The sequence below is a fragment of the Platichthys flesus genome, chromosome 10 (assembly GCF_949316205.1).
Source record: "Platichthys flesus chromosome 10, fPlaFle2.1, whole genome shotgun sequence".
NCBI classification, from domain to species: Eukaryota; Metazoa; Chordata; class Actinopteri; order Pleuronectiformes; family Pleuronectidae; genus Platichthys; species Platichthys flesus.
The window spans coordinates 21,454,236-21,472,828 of NC_084954.1; the positions used below are offsets into that span (position 1 = coordinate 21,454,236).

The 18,593-nt window shown below is 39.9% G+C and overlaps 1 protein-coding gene across 1 annotated transcript; it reads right to left on the reverse strand.

The window, feature by feature from the left end:
• Nucleotides 1-1,390: 1,390 nt before the first annotated feature.
• Nucleotides 1,391-10,259, reverse strand: LOC133961405 (calpain-1 catalytic subunit-like). The gene is made up of 21 exons (XM_062396494.1): nt 10,011-10,259; nt 9,422-9,491; nt 8,424-8,542; nt 8,194-8,327; nt 7,913-8,087; nt 7,094-7,168; nt 6,910-6,995; nt 6,271-6,345; nt 5,924-6,084; nt 5,476-5,642; nt 5,205-5,216; nt 4,904-5,112; nt 3,890-3,935; nt 3,636-3,704; nt 3,494-3,551; nt 3,322-3,383; nt 3,086-3,154; nt 2,859-2,937; nt 2,157-2,273; nt 1,664-1,716; nt 1,391-1,475 (listed from the first exon to the last, which is right to left on the reverse strand). Exons 1-21 carry the CDS (start codon nt 10,245-10,247, stop codon nt 1,449-1,451), a joined length of 2,100 nt encoding a protein of 699 aa, XP_062252478.1. The 5' UTR covers nt 10,248-10,259; the 3' UTR covers nt 1,391-1,448.
• Between the last annotated feature and the right edge of the window lie 8,334 nt (nt 10,260-18,593).

The following is an 18,593-nucleotide window of genomic DNA, read 5'->3' on the forward strand; positions in this document are numbered from 1 at the left end:
CGGTGGAGGACCCCATTCTGTGTAATGGCTGCACAGAGTGTTATATTACCCCCACGTTGCCCTGGGACATTGACTATAGCCCTGTGCCCATGATGTTTCTTCCCCTCCTTCGTGTTCTCATCAGGTTGAACCCAGCCTCATCTACATAAATGAACTCATGCTGGATCTCCTCTCCATCCATTCGTAAAACTCTCTGAAAAACAGTGTCAGGCAAAATTGTGTAGTTCAGTGTAGATATAGTATACATATTACAGTACAGTAAATTTTAAAGATAAAGAACTGTTCATACATTTTAACTGAATAATATCTTTATTTTTATTAAATTCAATCAAAAAACTTGCACCCAAAAATAATAATATTGGAAAAAAGAACTACCTCTGAAAACGGAAAGAGCATTACCCCACATATAAAACAATTCTACTAATATTCAATCCAAGAGACTAGTTGTAAGATTTCACTAGACATGACAGTCACAGTAGCATTGTACAGTACATGTTAACTACGGTATGCTAACAAGCTGATAATTAGCAGGTATAACATTTACCATACTCACAATCTTATTTAAGCACGCTAGCATAACATTGGCTAATTCCCCCTGCGTCGCAAACATATTACTGAATAGTATTCATGAAATTACACTGTTTACATGGACACCAATATTCCACCTGTTGACCTTCATACAGAATAAGACATCATTTTGATATAAAGTTTACATTTCACAGAGCAGTCTGGTTAGGACTCATTACACTATCCAACACATTTAAAACCCAAACATGAAATAGCATCTTGTTTACACCCATGCAAATGTCATCAAGCAGTTGGTTGCTGCCGTATGACGATGTCAGAAAATATACTGAAAACTCCAACAGGACCTTTTAATGTTATTAAGACCTACACATGTTGTCATAATCTGATTTAGCTTGGAATTCTCCACATTTCTTGATTTTAATATTGCTTATTCTGAGTAGGAACTTATTCAGGTTAAGTAATCAATAATTTATCTTTATATGACATGCATTATTCTATTGTCTTGATCAGATTAATATTGAAATGTTGCTGTCCATGTAAACATTCACTGTTAACAACATAGTAATCATATAGAGACAAAGGTGGAAGATTAGAGAAGTGATGTGGCGTCATGGGTACCAGTGATACATGCACATTGTACATTAGTACATTGACTAGGGGTGTAGCCATGATGCACGCAGTGTATGATTAGACCTTTTATTTGCCAGTTTTCAGTGTAGAATTTGTAAAAATAATAAAATTCAGAGTATCTGATAGCATAACTATGTGTGTATCCCATTTGTTCTCCCACTCGAATTGCAATGGAGTGAAAGAAACACTTAATTGAAAAAGAAATTACTTTGTTTGTTCTTTTATTCTATTTGCACATTGTCTGCTGCATGTGTTCCAAATGAGTCCTGCAGCTCATCTTCTCTGTCAGTTTAAGTGTACATGGAAAGGTACATCCACTGTAAATAAACATAAGATAGATTATTTATTTGCTTCTGCGTTTCTGCTAGATGCTCAAAATTCAACAAAACAAAGGTGATTACCAATAAGACATTTTCAAATCAACATCTGTGCAGGTTATGAAAAGATAAAACCATTTTGAGAAACTCTCAAAAACTAAGTAAGAATTCTGTAGAGCTTGTGTTACCTCTGATTCACGAAGAGTCATGGCCGATCCATCAGACAGCTGCTTGAAGATTTCTATTGAGAAAAAGCAACGTGTCATTACTTCAGGCTTCCCATGATATAATCATAGCCATTAAAATGCAATGGACAACGGTACAGAGCAGCTCTGGCTTGCTCAAACACTACAATTTCTCCAAATGGAAAGAAGTGAAACGACTTATTGGAAGTTATTGGACTGCTGACAAGTAGTTGATAAAGTGGCTTAGGGGAAGGGGGAAGGACGAGGGGACTGGGGGGGTCAACGTGGTTGGAAAAAATGGAGAGGATTCTTTGGGGGGTTGGAAAATGAGGATTGTAAATCCTGTTTGGTAAAAATAGCTTTTGGCTGCAGAAATATTGGCAGAAAAGGAAGAAAGAAGAGCTTAATAAGTGAGCAGGTCATCAGAGTTTAGAGTTTCGCCATTTCCTTTCTGATGGTCGCATAATGGCTTTGTCGGCTGTCCAAATGCACTTACGGGACATGCATTCGAAGCGAAGGATGAGGCTGATGAAACTCTCCAGTGTCATGTGTCCAGAGGAGGCACCATAGCGCAGAGCCATCAAATTCAGCATGTCATCGCTGACACGCTTTCCTGAACAATAGACATCAGACAAGAGTTCAGAACATTATTTTCCTCACTGATTCATGTTTTGAGGGATGCTGGCGGGCGGATCTTGAGTCACCCCTGCTGATATCTGGCGAGAGGCCAGGTACGCGCTGAACAAGTCGCCAGTGTATCACAGTGACTAACCACTATTTACTCTAAATTAACTATTCTCACGGTTAATTTAGAGTCTCCATATACCTATTCCCAATCTGAACATAAAGACCACAGCAAAACTGGGATCTGAGCCAAGAACCTTCTTGCTTTGAGACGACAGAGCAACCTATTAAACCACTGTGATAACAATGTGACACTAGACGCAAAATCCAAGTTGAAGTGTACTGCTTGGTGGAAAACGGTGAAACCCCTTTCACATGTCACAGTACTTTGTCAACATCTGGTGGATACCATATTTATTAGGCACCTGGTTTCCTAGCATTAATTTGTGTTAACATTTTTTGGGGTATTTTCTGTCTTTGTACACAGTTCATTTGTTTTTAAACAAGGGGAATTTCTCCCACAAGGCAGTGACGTCTGCCCACAGGAGACACAAATTACAAGTTTATCATCCACCTGAGGCCATGACAGCATTCCTGAGCTCATTCAGAGACAGTGTTCCTGTAAGTGAAACGTCTTTTTGGGTGAAAATGTCCTGTGTAAAAAAAACAACAGTTTTGTTAAATCATGAGGTAATCAGGTAGAGCACACAATGTTCAGAATATAAAGCAAGATGTATCCTAACCGTTCATTAGAGTAGTGATGTTATTATTATGATGTAACCAATCGTTGGGTCCTTTTACCTTGTACAGGATGACCTTCTTCCACAGACGGAGAAATTCCTCGCCATTCAGTTTGCCCGTGATAGACGTCTTTAAACCAACATTAAGGTATTAAGTCAGAATGCTGTTTCATGTCTACACCTGACTTTTAAATATATTCATGACTGTTAAATGAACAAAAGGGCAGACAGGTCTCTGTAAGTGGACACCGCTTATATCACTACATTCTAGTGTAGCATAAACATCACGTAGGATACGTCCATCAGAGAAATCATGCTGCGACAGGCATCGATGCTGAAGCCTCCAGATTTCAAATCTCCTGAACAAAAACAAAAGATAGCAAGAGTTTCAGTTCGGCCTAAACTCAGCAACTAAGCAATGCAACAAAAGATTATTACATTGGAATATTTTTAACCAAAGTTTTCAAACCTTTCAAGATTCGGTCATTTAGAATCGTCTGGAGCATGTCAGCATCCACTTCTTCATACTGGAAAATAAATCAAGTTCTTGGAAAGAAAGCAAATACAATTTCTCACTTTGTTTTGCTATTGCCTGAAGACACATAAACTACCTTGTCAGAGTATTGACGGAAAAATTGTCTCTTATTTTGGTCATCCACTCCATTTTGGTCTGGTGTTTTCTGAAAAAGATGCCGTGTAAAGTTCAAGATGGCTGAGGTAATACGTATATATATATATATATATATATATATATATATACATAGATGTGTCATATATGATCAATACAATCAGTAAAGAACATGGATCAAAGCACAAACACCAAAATTATATTAACACAGACGGTCAATTAAAAAATCTTGTGCACCTCTTCTGTTTTGTTGTGTTCGTGGTCATGGCCTCCAGAACCCTCACTGAAGAGGAAGAACATAAGTCGTCAGTACTCCTGGTCATTGCAGGGAATTATCACGAGATTAAGTAATTAATAACTACAGACATTCACACGAGAAAAATAAAGATGTTCTTTTTTCAAGATGAACAATATTATTTTCTCATTTCAGAAGGAAAAATTGCAGTTTTCTTTTCGGTCACCAGATCCTTCCTCACAATCGCCGAATAATCTTGAATTTAGAATAGTTGGAGCAAACATATCGCACCTGTGTTGAGTGGTCCTGTTTGATTTGGGTTAGGGTTCAAGACACTGGGAGATAATTGTCTCTTAAGTAAAATAGATAGAGAGCTTCTAGCAGAATTTTGAACAATCTTGTTAATTCACAAAAACAGAGGAGAATTTATTTCTCAATTGAGTTAATTACGTCTCAGTGACTTATGCCAGTAAAGCCATTTTCAGACATGAACCCCTTGAGAATGTCTGTAAAATAGCGTCCAGACTTTCTCCAGATGTTGCCTTAGATATCTTAATTCATATTTGACCAATATCCTTTGAGTCCAATGACTTCATTCACTTTATCACTTGAGAAGCGTTTTAGGTAGCCTCAGCAAGACAGGACACACATGCTACTCTTGTAGAACTGCTAATAGACCAGCAGATGTCTTTGTGGTTGTGCTGGGAAGATCAATAATTGCTTTTATTATTAATTTGTTTTATTTTAAGTAGCTTGCAGGAGAAACTCCTCAGAACATTCAGAGATTCTCAATTTTTTTTTAAAGCAGCATAATATTAGACAATAGAAGGAGCAGACATTCGATTGAACGTTGACATCAGTTTGGTCTTTGCATGTACAGTGTTCAGACTGGCCCAGGACTTACTTATATGCACATGCCATTGTAATGTCTTGTAGGATATGCTATGTGGCATAAACAGATAAACTGTACATCTACAACACCTTGAAAGCTAATGAGTGAGATCTAAGTGACTTACTGCACTTCGGTCTCAGCCTTGGACAGGATGGTCAGGATGAAGGAGGCCGTCTCATTGGGATAGTAGGTGGACGGCACAATCAGGTATTCACCAGGCTTCAACATGACGAACTCCGTCACCTCACGTGCGTTCAAGTAGGTTTTAGTTTTGGCCACAACTTGGTTTCTGCCGAAGAAAGAGGCTGGGAACCTCCCTTTGTGTGCCTGGTACTGTAATACCAATAATAAGTAGATGTTTAATTTCTATGCAGCTCAGCTCAATCTCCAGTATGGACAGGCAATGTGTGAGAAATGTAACTTACTTCTTCAGTTACCTTGGATGAAACCAGAGGACAATGAAGTTTTTGTTGAGGATAAAACAAAACATTTGACATTATGAAGTAAATAAAGATAATGCACACCACAGAATTTAATTTCCCACTGGAACGTTTAACATGATCACATGTAATGGCTGAACCCACAGAACTATGAAATGTTTATCTTTACGTGACTATTTTCAACTTAGTTCAATGCATGAACTATTTCAAGTTTAATCCAAATGTGACGCAAACCAAGAAACAAATCTAAACTTACCTCAAATACGTTGAGTCCAATGTGGAGATTTTGGACCAGGCGTCTGTTCCTTTTGTCGGGCATTTGCATGAGAGACATCAGAAAGTTTTTTTCCCCCTGGTTCTCTGAACACTCACTGAATAATTTGCCGACCTTGATCCGATACTGTGGATTAGTTGAGAATTTTTCTGGAATATTTAAGGAGAGAAAAACATAAAATACAAACTTAAAATTTGAAATTTGAAACGTGATCTTTTAACTGACAAATGATTAGAACCATCTCTATTTTCAGTCTTGTTGCTGTTATAGTATTCCATCTCACATTTGTCTCTGGTTTTACTATTCACAGTTTCCATTTGGAGTCATGTTTGTCTCTTTTAGAAAGAACAGAGCAGAGAAGTGAAACTGTCTCTGTATCTCTGCAAGATGCAAAAACAGTTAAACTTATTTACAGATATTTGGAAAGTACCAAAGTTCTGCATGCATCCTCCAGCCGTGGTTCCTGCAACCCATCTGCCCTCATAGAATGACGACTTCCAATGGCACGAGGAGCTTCCATCAAGGAAGTCTGGACACAGGCAGCAGATGTCAAGATCATTGTAGAACTCACAGAAGTCTTCCAGTGTCATCCTGTCCAAATCAGAAATGAACTTAGTTAATTATCATCATTGAATTATAAGTATGATAGAATTATTATTTAATAACACTTTGATCCACAAGAGAACAAATAAATAATTATGTGGCTGTCAGTTGAACTTGATCCAAAAATATAATGTATCAAATTACCATTTTTGTTAGAACATACAACAAACTTACCAAAACTCTCCATCATCTTTCACTGAAAGGCACATTTCACGATCCTGAAGACTCACAGTTTGCCACAAATGCGAACTTTAGTGATAGTTTGAAAATAAGAGAGAACGAAAGAAACCGTTATGAATTTTATTAAAAGATGCATACACACACTGACACGTGTCTCTCTATATTTGTGAGGACACTCATTGACGTAATGCTTTCCCTAGCCCCTTAATCCAAGTCTAACCATCAAAACTAAATGCCTAAGCCTAAACCTAAAAACCAAGTCTTAACCCTCAAAAAGTCAATATAATTTGTGACGACCAGCCAAAATGTCCTCACACTGTCAAAATGTCCTCACAATGATGGTATAGAACCAACGATTACCCTCATAACATATGTGAATTTATTGACATAGATTAACATATAAATATAAATACATATAAAATACAACTGCCTCCAAGGTATTAAAGCTAATTAAATATTAAATACTAATAGAAAGGTTTCTTGTCTCTTGTTTCAGATACCCTCAATCCCTTCATATGTGTCTAACAAAAAAAGGTGACAGTGAAAACACAGGCAACATGTTATTTGGTGAGGGGAATATAAGTTCTATCTTTATAAATCTTCATAAAACATTTGCTGGGTAGTCATTCTTACTTATCGCTCCACTGTCCGTTCCACTCTGTTTGGCCCCAGGGGTTCCACAAACGCACCAGGTTAACGAGTCTCCCTTGGCTCATAAACTGACGAGAAATGAGCAGCAGACCAAAAATCAGGGATATTTATAGAAACACAGACTTCTGTATGCTGCCATGCCTTCACTGCAAATATGACTAGTTACCTGTTTAACACCAGTGACAGTATAGGCATGGCCTTGGACCAATCCATTTGGCAGCACATTGTTGGCAGATGTCTTCTACAAGATAGATGTATACAGTATAGAGAGATGTCACTGAAAAGGCATTGATAGACTCAACATATCCTGAAGGTACAGTTCTGAAATTTATCAGCAAACACTATGTAGTAAAAACTTATTTGCAGTTGTCAAATAACATTAGACCTGAACTAAATTAACCTGTTAACAAACACAGCAAGGTAAATGCAGAAGCCTGAAAATAATGTACTCAAAATCTAAAGGGAAAAAGCTAATTTGATGACATCAACAAGGAAATGATGTGAACTCTTGAATTGACAGCTGAATTGACTAGAATAAATGCTTTCATGCATTAACGGACCCATTCAAAACCCTGACCCCACCCTCTCGCTCAACCAAATACTTTAACTACAGCTTCGAGGACATAGGCTGTTAGTCAAATGCCAAAGGTAAATACATACAGTTGAACTGTTCTTATTTCCTACAAATCATTTTCTGAGTTACTAAGCCTTGGGAGCCACTGCTGGCCTTTTACGTTGGGGTAGATTATACTGGAATCTGAAGGGATCTATAAGGGATTGATCAAACTGTAAATGAAGTCAAACTACTGTATAATGAATTTAGCTTCCTGAAATGAAAAGATAAAAAAATGCTGGAAGCTAGACAGGTCAATTAATTTTTCCATCTTAGATACTGCTCGAGGACAACCTTAGATTATCTAAGCCTTGAGATGCTTTGATGTTATGCTGTCAACACTGTGGTTTTGTGTTGTAAATAAATGCTTACCCCCTGAGGAGTCCCACAGCCCATCAGGGAATTCTTTTGTCCAGCTCTCATCATCAGCTCCCACAGGTCCGGAGGAGGTTCTGTGAGGTTGATGCACATGTGGACACCACCAGTGAAGTCCACCAAAGCCTCAGCAGGAGTTCCAGCATTCATGTCTGCGTATGAACCACACACCCTGACAGCAGGTGTTAAATTACTTTCACAAACTTTAAGAAAGTAAGATCAATGTCACTCTGAGACTATAAGGACTGTGTGACTGAGAAATGCATTGTCTTTCATACTTGGCATAGGCTTTCTCCAGCAAAGCAGGCCAGAACTCAGTCGGAGTTTTGGATTGGACGAAGATTAATCTGCCATCAACTGTTGGTAGCTTGTCATCAATGATAACATCCATCCATTTCCCAAACCTCCAAAACTGAATAGTTGACAATATGAAGAGGGTTATAGCAAAAGGAGATATATATATAATTGATCAAAAACAATTTTTTTGGATGATGTTGGCAATATTTACCCTGAAGTGGAACAGCCCGCAGTAGTCCTCATTAAAACTTTGTTCAAGAGGAACAACTTGCTTTAATATTGAATCCTGGAATGTCAGAGCTCCGATAGATGCAAGGAACCAGCAGTTTCCTAAGTAAAATAGAACCGTTGAGTTGTCATGACAGTATGTTAAGCAGACAAGACAGTAATATATGTTTAATCAGGTTTACATCTAAGAAACATTCAAGTATGCTAACACAGCCAAAGGCAGAATACACGTTGGTACAGTGGTTAGTGTAGGTTCTTACTGTCCCATGAAAACAGATAATGCATAACCACCATTATCTTTCAGACTCGACTTGTTACCTTTTGATCTCGAGGTACCATGATTCATTGAGCTTTCATTAAATAAAAATTCCCTACTTCAGTATTACAAGTATTATTATAAGTACATAATAAGTTAAATACATTATGTCGCTCTGCGTCCGTTCCACAGAGATAGAGAAAAAGTAGCAACTATTAAATATTGAAAAGATTGTTGAAGGAGCGGCTTGAGGATTTTGGATTTGTTTTCTTCCCATCTTTTGAAGGGCTGTGCTCTGCGACATATGTGTCACACATGCTAAAAAAATGTGCAATGGACACAATTACCGCTGTTGCACCTGTGCGATAAAATTGTGTGTGTGTGTGCACTTTACACAAGTTTGTGTACTTGCTTGTGAGGGAGTTGGCTTGATGACACATCACTATTTTTCGTGCGATTTAAATTACAATTACTTGGCTACAATGCAAAAAGTCATTGCTTGTCACATGCAGTACCTGTATATGGCCGCTACACCTGTTTTCAGATACCGATAACAGCACAACCCCTTGCCGGTGACAACATGGGTGAACATGTTTGAAACTGAACTACATTGGGCTTGTTTGGGCTCATAGTGCTGTTTTCTACAATTTCCTGAGGATGCAGTTGTGCCACTTGGCTGTGTGGGCATCTCTTAATGACACTGCTGTAGAACCAAAGTTTCCTACCAATCAGGCCTTGACCAAAGTCAAATCTGGAGACTCCATCGACAATAAAAGATGGATTGGAAACTATATTCTGAAACAGAGGAATTATTTACATGTTATTGTTGAAGCTTTTAATATATCATCTGTGAGAAAATAATATTGCAATAAAATATTATTATATATCATACTAATATTATATTGCAATATTATTTTTGTCAGGTCGGTCATTCATCTGAGCTCTCTATCCTTAAAAAGTATTGGCAATGGGACTCTCTGCTACACGAAAGCTAACACAAGCTAACAATTAACAAGCGACATAGTAAAACACTTAACAGGAGAGAGACCAGGAGGTGACAGACCAAAGCAGGTCACAATAATTTGTAACTACAGTATGTTGGCCTGTTATTTCTTTGTCAGTAACGTGCCATGACAAAATAAATGATCACCAAAGTATTAGTGTTATCTTGTTTTTTGCCCTATGGTACAAAAGTCCCATCGCAGCTTTTACCAGCCGTCACGTGAGTTTGCCTTTTTAACGACATGTTCATTTAACCATAAACTTGGATAACTGTAAGCTTAATCCCATCTTTTCAGCTACCACACAACTCACCCCTGGTCTCAGCCACACCACACGTTCCAGGTCAGAAGGTGTCAGTACCCCTTCGCCGATGGTGTTACTGTCAGGGGGGAACATCTCATCAATGTACCTTACTCGTCGGCTGAGGCAGTACTGTTTCATCTGCTCGTAGTCTTGGTTGAGGAAGCTAATGGGGTTTGTGATGGTCCCACGGCCACTTTTCTGATGCCGGGCATTGATGATGTTCATACAAACACCAGAGGTAGGCATTGCTGCAGTGGTTGAGCTCTGTTCAGAAAAAAAGATAAAATATCATCTTGGCATAAATCCAACTTTACACAAAGAAGTTTTATCTTACCACCTCTATGCAAATATGATTACAACAGCGATCTCTGATTCTTTGCATTAGACTTTACTCTTCAATTTGAACATGGGGAGGGTTCATTAAATCAAGTAGTATACATAGTTAAAGTACATCTCATGTTAATTTAGTATCAAGTAATGGGATCTGTAAGAAATGGTTACCACATTTAAATTAAGTGTGGGAATGGTATAACCTTTTGTTTTGGTCAACAGCGTTAAGTGGTTAAGAAAATAGAGGAAAACTTATGTCCAGAAATTATGGCATGAAGAATACAGGTCCAGGCACTCAAAGTGGTTTGAAAAAAGTAAACAGCCTTTATTTCAATGGGCTTGAATTATTAAAAATACACTGCTGCATATCGGCATCAGGGTTTACGCAGAGACAAAGAGGGATTATTTGCATTTGCATTTGATTTTGTCCCCGCTCCTGGCATAAGAGTTGAATACCTGACACTTTTAAAGTTGTGTTGCTCCCATGTTGGGCTTCTATAGAGTGTTTGGTCATAGGATAATTCAGATTCCATGTATGTTGGCCACTCTGTCCCTCAGCCTCCTTTTAGTGAGGCCTACAATGAAACAACCACAAGAACATCAATTTGGTACTTAACTTGGTTCGTGTTACATTTTATGAAACTGGAGATAGGATGGAGTCTGTTGGTAAATACAGCTCTAAAAGGGTTTTTAACTAAATTGTTACAGCAGAGGTTGCTCTTGAGTTGGCGAAGCCAAGTGTTGGGTTTAGAAGCAAGAAGGTAACTCCTGACTAGTTTGTCCTTGGTAGGTGAGGCCCTTCTGAAACTGACCTTTGGGGTTCAATGAATACCTCCCGTAATGAATGATTGCTCTCAATGATGTCCCAATTTGTCTTTATGATATGTTTCCTCTGGATAGCTTATTTGCTATATCGTGTAACAAAGTAAGTGTTAACCCTTTAGATCAGCGGTCACTAACAGGCCGACCACGGTCCGAGTCGGGACCCAGATGCCCTCTCGTACGGACAAATACCTATAGCCAAAACAGAAGGTTCTGATATATAACCTGACGGCGCACTTCTATTTGTAGCCGGTGCAGCTTTTGTAGTCTTTACGGTAGTTGTTTGCGGATAAGGAAACAACTTAACAACGGTAGGATGCAAGGTTAAGCCATCCCACGTGATACTACTCAGCCAATCAAGTGTTTGCATTACAGGCAGTTAACATTGCGACTCTACAGTGCAGACAGATGAGACAGCTAGAGGCAAGTTACACACGAAAAGACGGTAGAAAGAAAAAGAAAGACAGCGATACAGGTAGAGAAAACAAAGGGAGAGAAACAGATGACTGAGCCAGGGAAAGTTGAGATATAAGAGGGGAAGAAAGTGATTCTAAAACATTTTCATTTGTTAAGATGGGTTGAGATTTATCATCTGTAAAATCGGGTGAGATTTTTTAGTCAAGATGTGAAACAGAACATTTTTGCTCCCTTTATTTTTCTGAAGTTAAGTCCTTTATGTGAACAATTTTCACATTTTATTTATTTTCTCTTATTTTGAAATGCAACCCTATTTTATTTATTTAATAAGAGAACAATATACATATCTGGATTCATACATATACGTTAATTTCTATGTTATGTGACAATACATTTTGTCCAAACGTTTTTGAAATGTACTGAATTCATTTGATTTGACAGTCAGGTATTTAGTACATGAAGGTGTTGATACAACTACTCGGCTACTTAAATATATATCACACTAAATAATTAGACATTATGATCTTATGGACCTTTGCTTCAAGAAATGTTCTCCAACTGGACCTATTTAAATTTGAGTTAAATACCCCTGCTTTAGATAATACTCCTAGACGTCTTAAGTGTTCCTCAAATTAAAAAGTGGAAAGCAATGCATTTAGATCTATAACATTTGCCCATCTTTGTGATTAGATGAATCTTGGTAGTAACAGATGCATTTTTCAGCCTTTTGAATGCCCCATAGTCCAGAATACATAATATAGAAAAATACAGGCAACAGATTCAATTTCGTTTTTCATATTATTAAATTGTGAGGAGAAGTTGAAGAGCAAAGCTATCTACTGTTGAGATCACCTCATTTTTTTTCAGTATAGGTTATTTAAGATTGCAGTAGAAATAAGTTAATTTCAATGTCTCCTGTGTAACAACAATTGTTCAATAGAGAAACTCAGAATGATAACACCACAAGTTACGTAAGAGACATTGAAATTGGCTTCTTACCTCAGCATCCACAAAGAGAAAGTGTTCAGGTGGATCAAAACATATGAGAGAGGAAGCTCTCATTCTAAAAACACGTGCAAACGCTTGAGGCCACCCATCTCAGTGTACAATTACGTCTACCTGCATTTTTACCTGGAGTGCAGACATGTATTGACAGATCATACAGATACAGAGATAGATTAACACCTGAGTTGATGATTGCTATTTAAACAGTCTTCTTAATGTGTTGTAGGAAGAGATGTGTCTTTAGTCTGCGGCGGATTATGTGTACATTTTCTGCTTTCCTGATGTCTATGGGGAGCTAATTCCTCCACTAAGGAGCCAGGACAGCTAAACAGTTGTAATTCTGTTGAGGGGTTAGCTCCCAGTGAGGGAGCAACAAGCCGATTGGCAGATGCAGAGCAAAGTGAACGGGCTGGGGTGTAAGGTTTAAACATGTCCTGGATGTAGACTGGACCCGCTCTGTTTGCAGAACGGTACGCAAGTACTAATGTTTTTAAGCGGATGCGAGCAGCCACCCGTAACCAGTGAAGGGAGCAGAGGAGCGAAGTAGTGTGAGTGAATTATGGTAGGTTTAAGACCAGTCGAGCTGCTGCATTCTGGATGAGCTGCAGAGTCCGGATTGCTGGTTCTGGTTAGAAATTAAGTGGAACATTTTTCTTTCATAAACAACTCGAAACAAGGTCATTTACACCGTGTTTTAGGCCTAAGTGTACACTGGAAGTAGACTAAGCTAGCAAACGTATTATTACGTTTAAAGTGTACGTATGTCGCCATTGACTTTAATTCTATATTGGAATCTGGTGCCACAAAGTTAACCCCTTAAACTCTAGAGGTGATTTGTTGACTCAAACACTTCACCCATACCTCCATTTGCATAGTGCTGAGTTGATTATGAGTGCATTTAAATTTTTCGGTGAACTATCCCTTTAAAGGGCTCATATGGTGTAAAATACATTCTCTGGACTTTAACTATATGTTATTACTTTAAAGGGGTCAGTAGGGACCCTCAAAGTATGAAAACAGTCACTTTGCAGAGAATCACAGGAGGGGCTCAAAAGGCAGGTGAAACAGCCTGTTCTGTCTGTAGCTCCAGAGAGAGGCAAAAGAGAGGACATGGAAATACACATTGCAGCAGATCATTTGACTTTAAACCACTGACATATCATCTTAGGGGTAAAAATACCTCAAACTAAATCCAAGAAAGGTGTAAAGTATGGGGCCTTTAATGTCAAATATTTTGTTAGGTCAAAAAGAGGAATCTGACTCTTCCCAAATTCCCAGAGAAAGGGGCATTTTTCAACATTGAAAGTTTTATATTGTAAAACTTAATGCCATGAACAATCTCATGAAGTGACACATTCTTTCAACATTAACAAACATCATGATTTAACCTCTCACTGATAAACCCAATATGCTTTACATGAATACTAATTTAACTCTGTGGTGTACTTCCACAGAGATACACAATTGAATTGGTGAATAACAAAAAATAATACATAATAATAATCATAGGACACAAGGGGCTCAAGAGAAGGATGACTTACGATTTTATCCAGTCTCACCTAAGTGCTTGTTAGATTTCTATATATATATACTGTATGCTATAGAGCCAGCATATTATAAATAAAAGCATTAGATGAATATCAGAAATAGTCATCGTAGCCTATAATTTTGAAAGTCTTACCTGATTGGCTTGGTGAGAGGATGTGTCATGCAGTAAGACGGACAGGTGGATCAGGAAGTAACAGAAGACAGGCTTCCACACTTATATAATGTCTGTAAATGCCTCCAGCTACCTGGTTTTGGTTGGTTGGAGTCCATGCGCTTCTGACCTATCTTGTACAACTTGTGGCTGCTGTGGGACAGATGCAAACAAAGAGAGGGAGAGTTTCACTCTCAATGAGGATACAGATGCCACGTTGACAGCGCTGGTTGCTCGTAGTATAAATGCAGTGCACTGTGGTTTTATTGGACATCCTTAGTCACCAAGGCCAGTGCTTGTAAAAAGTTTGAGATCCTCATAAGAGTCAGGCTCATGCATCTCTATGTGGGCCATCTGCACTGTGTTGTCATCGATAGGCAAAAAGCATCAGCTTGGGGGAAAAGTGATCATAGTAATGGTAATTTACACAATCTATATACTCTATTTGAAAAGTTATGTGCATGTGTTTGGATATAGAAATAGATTATTAATGATCTATTATACAGTCCTTGTCATCTCTTTTGTCTCTGTGTAAAGAGGTAATTTTGTCTAATGGTTTCAAACATAGCGACAAAAATAACATGTAAATATGTAAAGGTTGTCAAATAATTCTAAGAGAACTAAACAGGAAAAAACAAAGCTCTGCTCCATGATTTTTTTTATCCCATAATATTAGCTTTCTAAGGTAATTGAAAGGGGCATATTAGGAAAATTACACGTTTGTAGTGCTTCCACACTTAAAATTGGGTATCTGGCATGTCTACCGTCCCAAAAACTCTGGAAGTTGCTGTATTAAATGATTTTTGTGGTATTTTGACCATATGTCAAAATACCACAAAAATAAGTTAAGGAAAAAAACTGTCTTAACATATTTAAAACAAGTCAATTTTACTGTGTGCATCACCACAAAAGCCATTATTTTCTCTATCTATAAAGTTCATATATGATATGGATATACATTCTGATGAGCCTCAACCCAAAACTAGATGGTATATAGTTTATTATATTAATCATAGTATCACAAATCTAAGTTGTGAGTACAAATACCACTTTATTCATAAAATACCATCCGTCCAAGCATGTTTTTACCTGTAAAGAATGAATTGTAGACTGTGGTGATCGACAAATGATTGACTACAGTAAAATATAAAGGAATGACAATTTTAAACGTTAAACCTGCTTGGTCGTGTCCGTGTACATGTTCAGGTAAACTGCTAAGTGAACCTTTTGAAGAGGGATGAGTTCCCAAGTTCCCTGTGCGATACCAGTATATGCAAATCAGGGAGAGCTGCATGTGCTTGCCTTGAGTTAAAAAAACATGGTGACATGCCCCTGCACCCTGGTATTATATTTTCAGATTCGCTTGGTATAAAGAGAGAGAACACTTTCTGCAAAAGGAAGCACTATCACTTTGTGCACAAGCAGACCATCTATGCGTTACGACACACACGATTATCTAAGACTTTAAATAAAGTTGACAATGTCGATCTATCACACATCACCCAATTTGGGGTTCAGTGGTGATTGGGATGTGGAGCCAATGTAGCAGGTTCCCACAGATACTGTTGTTGAAAATTCTGTACACATTTATTCTTTGAAAGCTTATGAATCGACCGGATCTCGGCGTGGGTGCGATACCACCGACCGGCGACGCTGGAAGCTGCCGTCACACTCACGGAGGACGGCCAGGGTGGAGGCAGACGCTCTCCCACGCTGGCCCGACCGATCCCAGCCCCTCACCGAAGGGGCCCTCCGCAACGAATGCTTGGGCAGGAGTGTTGGAGGTGCGGGCAGCTCGGGCACTTCCGGGAGGTGTGTCCTCTCATGGAAGTGGGACACGTGATCCGGGTTGCTGGCCCTGCAACACCCTGCCCAGGTCCGACGGAAACATACAGAATTCCGGTAAGAATTCAGGGGGGGATACACCAGGCTATGGTGGACTCGGGCTGCTTGCAGTCCATGATTCACCAGAACCTGGTTTGACCAGGGGCTTTGGTGGAGGCTTGTTGGGTGAATATTAGGTGTGTGCATGGGGATATTCACAGATACCCGATGGTGACAGTGGAAATTAGACACCAGGGGAAATAGATTAGAACAAAGGTCGCGGTTAGTTCCCACCTGACGCACCCTCTAATCCTGGGGACAGATTGGCCGGGGTTTCATTCTGTAGTGGAGTAATGTGTGGGGGTGCGCTTACGACAGACAGGGACATTTGACGTGTGCGCAGCGCTCAGAGGTGACGCAAGGTTGTCTGACACTGTGGACAGGGGTGTGGAACCAGCAGTGACTCCACAGGATGCACCGTTGCTCCCTGAATTACACTCCATGGAAGATTTTCCACTCGAACAGTCTCGTGATGACACTCTACGCTCAGCCTTTGATCAAAAGATAAAAATTGATGGTCACATGGTGCGCCCTGACGCTGCACAGATGTTCCCATATTTTACATTGATTAGGGACAGGCTGTACCGAGTGAGTCGTGACACTCAGATCGGTGGAGAAACCACCCAGTTGCTGCTGCCTAAAAGCCGTCGGGAATTGGTTTTCCAGGCGGCTCACTTTAACCCAATGGCTGGTTGCCTGCCATTTAATCCGACTGCACGTGGATATCGCTTTGTGTTAGTCCTGGTGGACTACGCAACGCGATATCCAGCGGCAGTGCCACCGCGCACCATCTCTGCAAAGGGTGTTGCGCAGGCACTGTTTCAGAAGTCGGCCCCGGTTGAGGCCGACTTCCTCTCCCGTTCGGAGGGGGGGGAGTGGGTTAGGCCGGTCGGGCGGTGGAGGTATGTGGTAGTGGGGGATGGTTAGTGGTGGCTGCAGGAGGGAGGGAGTGGAGATGGGGTTCTAGGATCTGTGCCAGGGAGAGAGTCTAAAGGTACGTTGAGACTTCCCCTGGGGTGACTGTGCGTTCACGACCCTATCGGCTTCCTGAATGTAAGAGAACAATTGTTCACGAAGAATTGTTAGCTATGCTCAAGATGGGAGTAATAGAATAGTCTAACAGCGCCTAGTGCAGCCCCATCGTTCTTGTCGCCAATAAGGATGGGTCTGTGCGGGTCTGCGTAGACTACCGCAAGGTGAACGAGGTCTCACGGTTTGATGCATATCCAATGCCCCGGGTCGATAAACTCCTGGATCGGCTAGGCACTGCCTGGGTTTTTTCCACACTGGATTTAACCAAAAGTCTCCAGGGTCCAAAGAGAAAACAGCCTTTGCGACTCTGTACGGCTTGTATCAATTTGTCACGCTTCCGTTCGGGTTGTTCGGGGCTCCGGCCACTTTTCAACGCCTCATGGACGGGGTGCTGCGTCCACACGCTGCATATGCCGCCGCCTACCTGGATGATGTCATAATTTAATGTGACACCTGGGCGGAGCAGGTGCAGCGGGTGGCCGCTCCCATGTTGGGCTCCCATGTTGGGCTTCTATAGAGTGTTTGGCCATAGGATAATTCAGATTCCATGTATGTTGGCCACTCTGTCCCTCAGCCTCCTTTTAGTGAGGCCTACGATGAAAACAACCACAAGAGCATCAATTTGGTACATAACTTGGTTCGTGTTACATTTTATGAAACTTGCGATAGGATGGAGTCTGTTGGTAAATACAGCTCTAAAAGGGTTTTTAACCAAATTGTTACAGCAGAGGTTTCTCTTGAGTTGGCGAAGCCAAGTGTTGGGTTTAGAAGCAGGACGGTAACTCCTGACTAGTTTGTCCTTGGTAGTTGATGCCCTTCTGAACTGGCCCCTGGGGTTCACTGAATACCTCCCGTAATGAATGATTGCTCTCAATGATGTCCCAATTTGTCTTTATGATATATTTCATCTGGATAGCTTATTTGCTATAACGTGTAACAAAGTAGGTAGTAACCCTTTAGATCAGCGGTCACTAACAGGCCGACCGTGGTCCGAGTCCGGAACCAGATGCCATCTCGTCAAACCGGAACCTACAGAGACGGTAGAAAGAAAGATAAAGACAGCGATACAGGTAGAGAAAACAAAGGTAGAGAAAGTTGAGATATAAGAGGGGAAGAAAGTGAATCTAAAACATGTTCAATTGTTAAGATGTGTTGAGATTTATTATCTGTAAAATTGGTTGCGACTTTTGAGTCAAGATGTGAAACAGAAGTTAACCCCTATATTTGAACACAATAAATATTGTCCAAACGTTTTTGAAACGTATTGAAAGAGAGGCAAAAGAGAGGACATGGAAATACACATTGCAGCAGTTAATTGCGATTATTACTTGTATGCAGTCCAACATTTTAAAAGTCTTACCTGATTGGCTTGGTGAGAGGATGTGTCTTGTAGTAAGAAGGAC